Genomic DNA, 12,856 nt, shown 5'->3' on the forward strand with positions numbered 1-12,856 from the left:
GTGGGCAGGTGAGGTGTGGCTGAATTTTTGAAAATAAGACAGAGACATTAGGGAAATCATTTGGGTAAAATGCTGAATAAAATGGATATACAGAAGATTCAGGGATCTCCATCACATCTTGGCCGAGGTGGCTAAGTTGGCAAATGCATAAAAGCACCAAAGGGTGCCATAAGCAGTTTTTTTCCCTTTTTTTTTTACTTTGGATAATTGAAGTTGGAGGGTGTACCTCCTTTTGTCTGTTAGACAAAATCCCTTAAAAGACTTTCTTTATTCAGACAGAGGTGAGAGCAGAGGGAAAGAGGGGCCCTGCAGAGGCAGTCAGGGTTCACTGATTAGCTTCTACATGATACCTGAGAACCACAGCCTCTTATCTCACTTTTATTCTCCATTTTAGATATATACTACACCAAAACTGGTTTATCACCAGATAATTGATATGCTGGCAAGGTTTTGTTGAATTCTAGCCATATGACCAATAATGTGTGTAACCACTTAATGTAACCTTGATTATTCAATCCCAAGTTTTGCCTCCAGCAGGACATAACATATTTTCCTTGAATCACGTCACATGACAATGTTTTCAGATAAACTGTTCTGTTGTTGTGTAAGTATTGTTTTTTTTAGTTTGTTAGCTATAGCCTCAGCTGGTAACAGTCCAGGATGTTGATCTGTCTCATTTGAACAAGTGAAACACAGAAAAATCATAAACCAAATAGTTTTGGAACAAAATGTGCAGGACTCAGTTATGACACAAAGTGGTCATCTCAATCTAAACCAGAGGAAGAATGCCTAACCCTGTTTGTTTGTTTGTTGTTGTGAATCATACACAATATCATAAGGAAACAGATGCTCTGAAAAACCAGACGGTCTGTAGCATGAGTCTGTAGTTTCAGATGGATTGCAGTGATGCACTGTATATGGAATCTGACCAAGGGTCCTTTTCTATTTTTGCTTAATGTGAGTGGGATTAAACTCACATATTGAGGTCTAATTTCCCATGTGGACTTGGAGAAAAGTGTTATTTAATACCAGTTTTTGCTGATGAGTCATGTATTACAAGCTGGCAGTCATCTAGCATGGGTGAGTGGTTAGCCAGTTGGGTAGGTAGTTAATTATTAATATTTACATCTGAGGCAGATATACAGTATATTTTCCAGATCTGTTTTTAAAGACATAGACTGCAGAATAGAGTTTCTCTCTCCATTACTTTTGCTGCACATTCTTCTTTTCTAATAAAATCAGAATGTTCATTTATTGCCGTGAGATTTTTTTAAAACCCTTTCTCATCCACTTGTTTTTATGCAGTGTTCTTTTTAAACTAATTTCGCCACCTAGTCTAAAGTCATTCCGAAAAAAAAAATATAAATCTGTCTTGTTTTGAAGCAACAGTGATATTCTTTGAGCTCCCAGACGTGTGACTACAAGTAATGCTACAGATAAACATACCCCAGAGGCAATCCAGGACCAGATTGGTTTGTTCAGGTTAAATAGCAACAGAGAAAAAAAAAGATTACTACCACAGGCATTACAGACTTGTGCATTTCAAAAAGGACCTCTAACAATTGCACATGCCACTCAAAGCATCTCTGTTGCTGCTTAGAGGGACACAGATCATAGCTACTGGTGAGCATTTGAACGTGACATCAACATTTTTCAACTGAAACCTCTCTGCTCGGTAACTCCTCTTAAAAAAAGTATAACCAAATTGAATTTCCTTTTGCAACCACTGTACATATAAGCAAGAAAATACACCCTAACCTTGCATTGTGGATTTTTTTTCCTGGCTGGCATACATGAGATTTCTGATAATCCATCAACTACACACAGCACAAGTGATCCAGTGGGCTATGCTCATTCATTTTGTGAAGAGAAGATCAAATAGCAGAGGGGTGAGAGACACGTACTGAAAGAGCCTTTCTAAGATTATGACATTTCTCTTCCCTGCTGTATTGTAATGATCCTATCTGCAGCACATGCCCTTGTTTCTGACAGGGAAAGGACTCCATCCCAAAAGCCGAGATGATAAAAAAGCCAGATGAAAACTGAAAAGTGCAGCCAATGTTTATAGTGCAGGGGCAGTAGCATTAAGCCAGTCAGATATGTTGTCTATTTTCCAGCCTCTTCTGCTCTTGTTATCTCTTTGTAGAGGAGCCCTTACATTTTATTCCCCTCTTTGATTTCCCCAGCCTTTAAAGTTTCTTTCTGGATGTTGACTAAACCCCTAAAAACTCATCTCATTTTATCAAAATTACACATTTAATCCCTTTATGCCTTAAATTGGCTTAGATGTACATTTTTGTTTTATGTAGTATAAATATGCACATTAGTCCCACCCCTGAGCTGCTCGTCTGCAGCTTGAACATGCGTACCTGCTCACCTTCGACTTGTTTCATTAAACAAACCTCTGCATGTAAACAGTAAGGAATAATATAAGCCATCGCCCTAATTGGTTATCAAACAGCTGATAATGTATTGCTAGAGTAAGAGAAACCTTGTTTGCTATCACTGGCTCTTACAAGTCGAAGTGAAAGTGAAACTTAGCTTGTGGGATGCGTCTCCTCCTCTCCACGCTTTGCTCTAGTCTTATGAGATTGGTTCCTTAGGTTAATGATATAACAAACCCTAGAAGTTAGCATTCACTGTTCATTAGACTGATGCACTGCAGTTCCAAGGTGAAATGCTCAGTCAATGCGTTGACTGCTTATGTAGCTCATAGTATGTCTTTTAGCGCATAAAAACACCATATGGACATGTTAACAAGATTAAAAGCTTAATTTTAACTGGAGGGAGTCTTTAAGACATTGCCTGATATGTCTTAGCATTCAAATATTGCCAATATTGGTCAAATTGAAAAAATCCACATTTCAAGGTGGGCTGATGTTATACCTTTGGAGAGAAGGAATTGTATATAACAACATTTTTACCCAATGATTATTTATAATTTTGCACAAGAAAGATGCGCTGTATCTAATTACAGGTTTGCACACATGAATTCCAGTGATCCTGCTTTGCTGTGACACTAAGCAATGTGTTAGATGAATTTGGCATATAGGACCACAAAACTATTGAGCACAGAAAAGTGTAAGCCAAGTCTAATTGGTGTGTGTATTGAATATTTAGCACAAATTGACATGTCATATGTAATTGGTAAGAATGTATCCACCATGGTTAAACACTTTATTAAACACACACTAAATGTACACCTGTTATTTTTTATTTTACAGCATTACAAGACGGGGTTAAAAACCTGAGGTAAATAAACTGAATTGGACCAAATTCTCTAAATGGTGAAATCATTTTGCTAGCTGTTGTGTAATTACGTGGAGATGTTTCCCTGGCACACATTACTTTCTATAATAATACCTTATGACCACCGTTCAGACACCACAACGCACTTAGACATTGTTACTGTCCAGGTGCATCCACTCATTGCCACAGTCTACACTTTTACAAATGGAAACTTGAAAACAAGCCTTGTCACAAAACATCCATCATCCTAAAATAGTTCCAGGAACATGACAGTGATCTTAATTTTCTTCACTTCCCTGCATTTTCTCCAGATCTCAGCCTAATAGGGAACCTTTGAGATATGGTGGCAAAGGAGTTTTCACAGTGTGAATGCACAGGCAAAAATCTGCAGGAGCTGAGTGAATTGAGTCAGAATGAACCAAAAGTGGGAACCATCACTCTGTTGAATCCATGTCTCCAAGCATTAAGTCTGTTTTGACGCAGAAATATCTTACGCAACTCTAGCTAGGTGTATCTTATAAAGAGAATTTAAAAGTGTTTACTCTATGTGATGGCGTGCTTCTTACAACCCCTTTGTTTTTCTGTAAGTGACTCTCAGCCAGCACCCAGACTTGATTGCTTTAATCATAAGATTAATTAAAACAGCCCCAGAAAACCATTAATATCAGTCAGACACTACCAAGGACAGAAGAAACCATAATGGTCTCTTGTCACTTTTTTCAAAATTACTGCTTTCAAACAGAAGGAGAATTAGATTCCCATTACATGAGAGAAGGATCAACCTGTAACTTTGCATTTTTTTCCATTATTAAAGCCCAGCAGGCAGAGTGGTATTACATTTAGGAATGCACTAAACTCGTGGTCTAATACCCAAAGAGGTATGCGATTAAAGCGACTTAACTGCTTTGGTATAATTCAAGGTGAAGATGCAGGCATGAAAATGTTGTCCATTGTTCAAGTGCATTAAGTTACACTCCCATGACTAGGCCCAGAGGACAAAAGATTCATCATAGTCCTGCATAAATTAGGTAACAAGTTTACAATGATTTATTGACTTAATATCTGGACGTGATTACAGCAAAGGAGCAGATTGGAGTCATGCATGGCTGGCTTTGGATTAGAGGAAGAAATGAGCGACACTGTACTTGTGAGAGTGTGTATGCACGTGCTCATGTTTGTGTGTGTGTGTGTGTGTGTGTTCACGAGGCAGGGCAGAGCGGCCTACTCAACATAGCACGGTGTTGGTATGCTAATACCACAGCAGTGAGCTGTCCCTAAGGGGAAAATCATCTCTTATTCAGATGCAGGTTCAGCCATAGGCGTTCTCGCTACTCAACAGATAAAGAAACAGGTCCTCCTGTGCTGCTCTGTGTGAGTACACCTTTCTGTGTGTATACATGTGTGCATTTGCAGTTTGGTTTTTGCTTTGTCTGAGTTTTCTGGCTGCCATTGGTCTCTGTCTATGTGTGTTCGATCTTATCCATGTCACAGAGTGAGAAGTAAGGCATCCTTATTATAAAAACATAGAAACTGTTACACTTACCCTCACATTTTCTCCTCCTTTCTCGCTCCATGTATTCAGCACTGTTATTTGGTCGCTCACTTTGCGGTCAGTTCAAAACCACAATCGCAGCATTGCCTCCAGTGGCTGTTAGGGGGCGTTTAGTCTCTCAGTTTTGTTTCTTACTCTACCTCTCATTCTCTATCCTGCAGTGTCCATCTTAGTTATGTGGCAGGTATAACAGTTTTACTGTGCTGTACTGAGGGGCTACATGCCAGAGGAGATCCGAACAGCTACAAAGTGAAGACGACAGGAAGCTGCTCCATAATTCATAGCCAGAAGGACAAACATATGCTGCCATTTTTTACCTTTAGCAATTGCCTCTGTATCCGGTGTTTTTTACACCTTTTCAGGTGGGTCTTGTGTGTATCTTGCCTTGAGGCATGTGGATGTAGCAAACACATTGGCTAGTGCTATTACTGGGCGAAAACAGCCTTTTTTTTCATTTAGCAGTTTCAGCCATTTGATGTCTGTTCCTCACAACGTGACCCAATTATAGTGAAGTTGCCTGTCTGTGTACCGTTTACAGCAGCTACTTTAGCTCAAGTTGTTACTTTGATTTAATGATAAATTTAACTCTGATGTGTTGACTACAACTTCTACAATGTCAGTTAATTGGTTAGAATTTAGCTGAGGGCGCTAAAATACAATACATAGGTGTGAAAAATCTCCTGGTTGAAAGGTTTACTATGTAGGATTTTCCTACAAAAAAAAGATGTCTTTACAATGTATGAATTCACACAGAAGTAATCCCTTTCAATCATCACTTGCAACCCACTAGAAGTGTGTGCCGTGTATTTTCTGCAGAGATTCTGCCCTCTGTCTTTTTCTTATTTTCTGTGTTTGGGACGTTTATGGACGTGTGCCCCCACAGCACGCAGGTCAGGTCAAGCAGCAGCCATCCAGGAGGCACAGTGCTGAAAAAATGCAAATATTGCCAGGCAAAACACCAAGCAAGAGTCAATCTGGGGGTGGTTTTCACTTTCAGTTTGCCAATAAACATGTTTACAGGCAGTAACTGACAATCCTGCATAGTTTATCTCAGTTTTAGTAGAGGTTTACTCTTATTTTTTTAATTCATTTTTTTTTGTAATGAACAGACTTTGTATTTGTTCTGTCCATACAATTGCTCTTCAAGATTAATGCTCGATCAGGCTACACATACTTTGGTATTAGCAGAGATCTTGCTATAGAGGAATTCTATTTCTCAGGTTACACCCACTTTTCAAAAACAGGATGGTATTTCATGCAAATATTCTCTATTCTGTACTAGAGCCATGGTGGTGTTAATTACAAACTATTATTCTTTTAAATGAACTCTTTTCAAACTAGCCCACTCACTGGATCACTGAAACTGAGGGAGACAGTTGGGAATTCATTTTCCTTGAAAGGTTAAATATCAGTAGTGTTTAATTTACTTTCATAACCTGCTCCTCCTTATAAATCAGACTTCATTGTGGTAGTAATACCTGGCTAATAGTTGAACACAAGCAACTCGTGCCCTGAGCCCATTATGCAGGCACGGTGTGAATGCTTTTCCATATGACAGGAGTGGCACAGTGTTACATGCCACTTACCTTAGTGAACGTGACGGGGTTTGCCTAAACTGCAGCAAGAGCCTGTCATGTGCATCACCTCAGTTAACCACCAACACTGTGGTGTTGTTGCCTGATTGTCAACAGATATAAGCTGGCATTTGAGAAAAACATGGCGATGTTGCTAATAAGCTCAGCTCCATGGTATGCACAAAAAATAAACTTATTGCCGTAATGTGGTATTCGCTTATCTTCATCAGGTTCAGTGAGGGAAGGGAGAGAAATAGAAGAGAAGTGTGTGAAGATATGTAGCTTTCACCAGATGCCTGTGCAACAAGGGCGAGATTGAGACTGTATCCATGTTACCGTTGGTAATGGACACACATACATGCGCACTAGCATGCACAAGTGCAAAGACACCAACACAAATGGCATCACAGAATTAGCGATCCAACCGACCACGTCTTTTCATTTGGGTGGAGAAAGATCTGATCATTTTCAAAGGTGTGTACACATTGATATAATCAAGAATGATTAATTGGAAATATTCATGCAGGACATTATTGAGATAATTCTCTGTTCATTATCATAAGTTCTCACCAGTTTCCTTCCCTGCTTTTTACTGAGGATTTAATAATTACTTTTGGGATAAACAATAATGTTCTCAAATGACATGTCATTAAGTACAGGCTTTTTAATTAAATTAAAGGTCAGTCTCTACTAAGACATTGTCCAGCTCGAGTGCCTTTTCCAGTAACCTGCAGAGAGGTCTCATTGTTAAAGGTACAACTGGAATTAAGTTGCTTTTGCTTATCTGCTCTGCAAATCCCCTATTTTGAAACCAAGAGGGAGACGTGTATTTTTTATATTTTTTTTGTTGGTGCCCTCTAGTTTTTTGTTATAGACACTGTTGGTTTTCCATTTATGAAAATGGAGAACTTGTTTCCGTATGGACAATCATATTAGTTAATTTAAGACCATATTTGCATAATACAGTTCCATCGTAGGCAGATGGTGACACTGACTGAGATAAGGTTCAGATGTTTGTCTTCTACTGTACCTTAGTTTGTTGAGTGAGCCACCAGACAAACATTCACAGAGAAAATGTGAACTGCTAATGTCAGTTTACAGACTAGATAGCTAATTAGCTGCTCAGCTGCAGCACATTAAACAGCATCCTGCAAAATGTCACCTCGGATGCTGGTGTGGTCTGTACTCTTCACTACCACTAACAACACACTGCCTGCCCCTGACATACAAGCTACAAGTTTCTTTATGTTTCCTTAAGTTCTCCTGCTGGGGCTCAGCCTACCAGCTGCTGTCAATCAAACACTGACCCGCCTCTCCTGCGGCATTTCTTATTATTTCCCCAAAGACCTATTTTTTTCCTTTTGATGATTAAGTGTTACAATAAATTTAAAATAATACTAGTTATTTTTGATTGAAAAAAGGGAAGTCCAATTTGATACTAGTTTAACATGAAGTGTCACAGTCTGTTTTATGTGGAGGTTATTCTCCACATGTTGAATGTCATGGCACACCAAAGAGAGATACAAAATTCAGAGCCTTATTATTATTGGTTGTTGAGAAAATGTCACATAAAGGTTTACATTCGGGGAGCAAATACTGCCCTGCTTGAGGATTTGGTGACCTATAAAAAGCTACTGTCCTGAAAGCACATTGCACCAAAAGTCACAGATTTCATTGCAGCTGTTAATATTTTACTGCACATTTGTGTTGTTTCTTTACTTTGGAGTGAAATGAATTGGAATTTTAGGACTCGTCGTCTAGATGTGTGTGTGTGTGTGTGTGTGTGCGCACGCATTAAGTGAATGGTTAATATCCACCTTAATACAGCAAAATGGCAAACATATTGTAATATGTGTAAACAACATATTGTTGAAATATCTTTACTTTTGGGTTTTACAAATTCAAAACAATAATAACAGTAAAACCAATCAGCCTAAACGCTCGTTCAGTTTAAACTAGTCTGTACAAACAGCATTTCATTTAACATTGCTAATGATTCTTAGTTATATTGCAGGAAAAAGAAAATTTAAAAAGTTCTAATTCATACTTTACAAAGTACTGGTTTGACAGACACTGAGAAATAAAAACAAATTCTGAATGAGATCATGGAGCACATCTGCGACGTTCATGTTGTTTTTTTTCTGGTTCTTCTCAAACATTTGTAGAATTGTTCTGTTTCCTCATTCCCAAAGCATAAGACACAATGACATTAATCGGAGATACTGACATATGGGGGGACAACAATTTTCGACAAAGATGGAAAAATAAATGAAGCGCACCTCATCTGACTGTCTCTGTATCTCAGATTCTCTGACTGACTCGCACACAAACAGCAGCAGCAGTCACGGCAGCACATGCAAGTCATAATACATGACTGACTTTCTATTTTTGTTATGGTTGTTATGGTTGCTATTATATTTTGTCAAGTATAAATAAACCAAACATATATTATGCTTTTGGTAAATGTGCTTTAAAACAATAAAACTACTGCAACACTGTAAAGGGTGCCAATGTGCTGAATTTTGCATTTGCAACAAAATTATCTCAAAAAGATTTCAATAGATAGTGCACAAGTTCTGCCGATCATATTTTATTAAAAGCTTGAGAATTGTGACTAATTGGTTTGGTAGGAATTTGTCAAGGGTGCCCATCTAGGGAGAGACACATGCAAATTAGATTGGATACATGACCCTTCAAGTAAAAGGAAGTATTCCAGTCAAAACAACATTAACTTCTGTGTTACTGGTTCAAGGTGTCAGCTTTGTCACAGCAGCAGCCAGACTCTTAAAAGATTGAAAAGATAATAATTTCAGCTTTCACCAGCTTACCTGATAATTGCCTCCCACATTAAAAGCCCCAGTGAATGGGCTGAATGTTGACATTTGTTTGCCACCATCATGATTTGATGTACTTGTATTTTTCCTCTGTTTCTGCTTCTTCCTCTGCAGTGCTGTTTGGCCAGTTTGTGATTTTCCAGACTCTGACCAGTGACGTGGTCGAGATCTATGATGGGTCCTCTACAGATTCAGCCCTTCTTTCCTCCATATATGGATCACACTCAGGTAAAAACATAACACTAGAACCCATGAGTGTATCGTCTCATGGTTTTTACGCTTCTCGCTCAAAGTTATGAGTAATTCTGTCAGGCACAGAATTTGGCAGTGCAGGCAAGAAAGCACATCTATCTATCAATTTAATTTATTTAAAAAAATATATTTTTCCCCGACAAATTAAAAATCTCAAATCCTTGCTGCCACAGATAAAGATTTTTCCTCTCTTTGTACATTTTTGTTATGATGATATAATGAAACACTGATTTTACATAATATGTTATGACTACAATCGAATAAACTCCTGAGATCCCAATTAGAATAAAAAAAAGAGCTGTTGTAAATTGCTGTCACACTAAAGCAGCACCATGTAAAAAAATACAAATGACAAATTAGTCAGATCTGCCATTTCCAGCAAAAACATTGAAGATACACTGTCAAATCAAATCACATCAACATGCTATTCAGAACCAAATCAATAGTTTTACTTCTTTGCCCAGATTAATAAGGTCATGCAGAGATAATGTTCAATTTTGTCAACTGCTTTGTTTGTATGTCATCTATGGACATGTGTTAACAGCATCTAAAAGATTTGATAATGTCTCCTTGATTTTGCAATTTAGGCGAGACCCTCCCTTTGAGTTCAGGAAACAAGATAACGCTCAAGTTTACCACAAATGGAACGGAAACAGCCAAAGGATTTCACTTTGTTTACCAAGGTAAGGCAGCTTTTTCTGACATGTTACCTGAATTTTGATGCGGAAACTCATTTGGTGCATTTAGTGTGTTTGTTTGCTTTAAAAAAAAAAAAAAAAAAACTTTAGCCAGTTAGCTGTGTCTGGGCATGAATGAGCAGAGCAGGATGATGTGGAGTCAGACAGCCTATCCTGGCACAGCAGACAAGAGTGACTAATGACGTGCGAGGAGATTCACAAGGGCTTCACCATTCCTCTCTGCCTTCTTTGTCTTGCCATCTCTCCTTCTCCCTGTTGTGTTTCTCTCTACCACACCCACCCACCACTCTTTGTCTTTGTCTTTCTCCCTCTCATGCTCGCTTCCTCCCCTCTTATCCCTAGCTGTCCCCCGGACAAGCGCCACTCAGTGTAGCTCGGTCCCTGAGCCTCGGTTTGGGAAGCGGATAGGGAACGACTTTGGCATCGGTATGGCGGTACTGTTTGAGTGCAATCCAGGCTACACGCTGCACGGCTCCAACGCCATCAGGTGTGAGGCCGTGCCCAATGCCCTGGCCCAGTGGAACGGCACTGTGCCCACATGTGTTGGTAAGCGCCCTTATCCTCCTGCCCTTGCCTCACCCCCTGCATGCACACAAACACACACACACGCAGATCCAAAAAGATGGAGCAGGTGCACAAAAACGGCTGGTGTCTGTTTTTCCTAGTCATTACTTATCCTAATGTCTGTCACCCATTGCAAAGCAGCCACCTATCTCTGGTCTTGATAGTTCAGACAGGAAGAAAGAGGCAAGGACAAACAAAACAACAAAGTGTCACATAAATTTTCTCCCCAGACAAGGGATTTCAGTTCCTGTGCCTCACCAGACAAATGGGAAAATAAATAGCATAAAGTAAATATGTTCAACACCAACACCCAGTTTGAGGTAACTTTTTCGACACAGCCTGCATTTCTAATGTGCTTTATACACTGAATTAACAGTTTATTATCTAATGCAAATCAGTACAACAGAATATATGATGTTTCTAACTCAAAGTAAACTGTGTGTTGATAGAGGTGGACAAAACATTAAAATGATATATAGATGTCGTAAGGCATTAAAATACAAAACAAAGGTTTACTCTCTTGATGCATTATGTAGGCATCATAATGGTTTATTTTATATATTTATACACTGAGTTACTAGTTTATTAGGTACACCATAGAATCCAATGACAAGAGATTTAAGTGTGCAATACAGTACCCTGCAATAAAGCTTAGCTTTGTGAAGCTAAGCATAATACTTGATACTTTATATATTTGACAAGGTTAAAGTGGCTATAGTCAGCAGTTTTATAATACCGGTGTATCAAATGATAATGTGGATGGGGTTGTTGGTGGTGACCTACTATTTCTGTCACAATAATGGATGTAGTGTAGGTTTTGGCGTAAAATGTCTTTAATTCATTCTGTGCATCGTCCATTTTAAGCAAAGTAAATAACATGTTGTACATAAGGTCTTTATAGAATGCGTTATCCATCTTTTTAATTTGCAGAGCTGGTTTCAGACAAACTTTGACACTACTAAAAAAAACTAACAAAGTTAATGAATGAATAAACTTCCTGAGTGCTAGTCATCGTATGCTATCTGGCATAGAGTGTGCAACATTTATCTAAGATATTCTGCTGGATGATGAAAATGGTTCTTAAAAATTGCCAGGTGATATCCACATAAAAAATGATGTTAAGTGAAAATGACAGGTAGATGGTATTCAGAAATTTGAATGTTTTTTTTGACATGAACAAAAAATACAAGGAACTGATCCAGTAGCCCTTTAAGTACAGCAGCATTTATAGGTCTTTGCTACATGTGGACCATCTACTGAAGGGACTAGCATCTCTCTCTACATGGCTCTTTGGCTAGCATACACTGAGTCATGCACAGATAAATGTACCTGCATAAATATGCATAGACATGAACACATCCCACATTCATACACATGAACAGATTCACATGCTTTGTCTGCACATGCTGTTAACCCAAGCACATGCAGAGGGACATGCACTCAGTCTAGCAAAGCCACCCACATGTCTACCTTGGGAAGATAAAGAACTGCAGATGAAGTAGTGGGAAATCTATTGAAGTCAGGCCTTGTGCCAGCCAGCAAATAGTCCCAGCCGGTGAGTACGGAAGATTTCAAGCCAGGGTTCATCCAAGTTTACTGCCAAGTGGTAAGGGAATAGCAGTGGCACGCGCAATTCCATTTTAAACACAGTGATTTTTATCTGGAGATTGAATCTGGCTGCCGCATCTCCCCCAGCGGCAGTGTACTCGTCCAGAATAATGGATATAGTTTCATGAAAGCTTCAACAAAAACACTATGCTCAATTACTCAAGCCCTCTTTATGGGATATGACGGCATTTGACACCGTTCTCCTGTGAGGTACCTGTGTTTTTGAAGATGCACTCCTTGTCCAGCTGTGATTGACCTGGCTCGTCAGGCAACACTTGGCTTGCTTTCAATTTCACAGATACAAAAGCTGATGAATTAAGGCTTTGCTGCTGAGTTGTGCTAGCACAACGTTCTACTGTGATTTAATTAGCCTCGCCTGAATGGATGCATAATGTTTGGGTGGCCTCTGTTAAATTTTATGGCGAATAGTTGACATGAATAAATAGATGTTTTTGTTTCTTTCCTGGTGGAGTTTGGCTCAAAGTCCTTTACAGTGAGCCATAATGAATTAAAATAAAGCAGATG

General features: G+C 38.9%; 1 protein-coding gene across 1 annotated transcript in view; it reads left to right on the forward strand.

The window, feature by feature from the left end:
- Positions 1–12,856, forward strand: part of LOC121945336 (CUB and sushi domain-containing protein 3-like) — a 232,487-nt gene that overhangs the window by 123,744 nt on the left and 95,887 nt on the right. The window contains exons 33-35 of the mRNA XM_042489465.1: positions 9,324–9,437; positions 10,049–10,144; positions 10,502–10,705. Coding sequence (XP_042345399.1) covers positions 9,324–9,437; positions 10,049–10,144; positions 10,502–10,705 — 414 coding nt within the window. The remainder of the gene's footprint in view (positions 1–9,323; positions 9,438–10,048; positions 10,145–10,501; positions 10,706–12,856) is intronic.

The sequence above is a fragment of the Plectropomus leopardus genome, chromosome 7, assembly GCF_008729295.1.
Source record: "Plectropomus leopardus isolate mb chromosome 7, YSFRI_Pleo_2.0, whole genome shotgun sequence".
Classification (NCBI taxonomy): Eukaryota; Metazoa; Chordata; class Actinopteri; order Perciformes; family Serranidae; genus Plectropomus; species Plectropomus leopardus.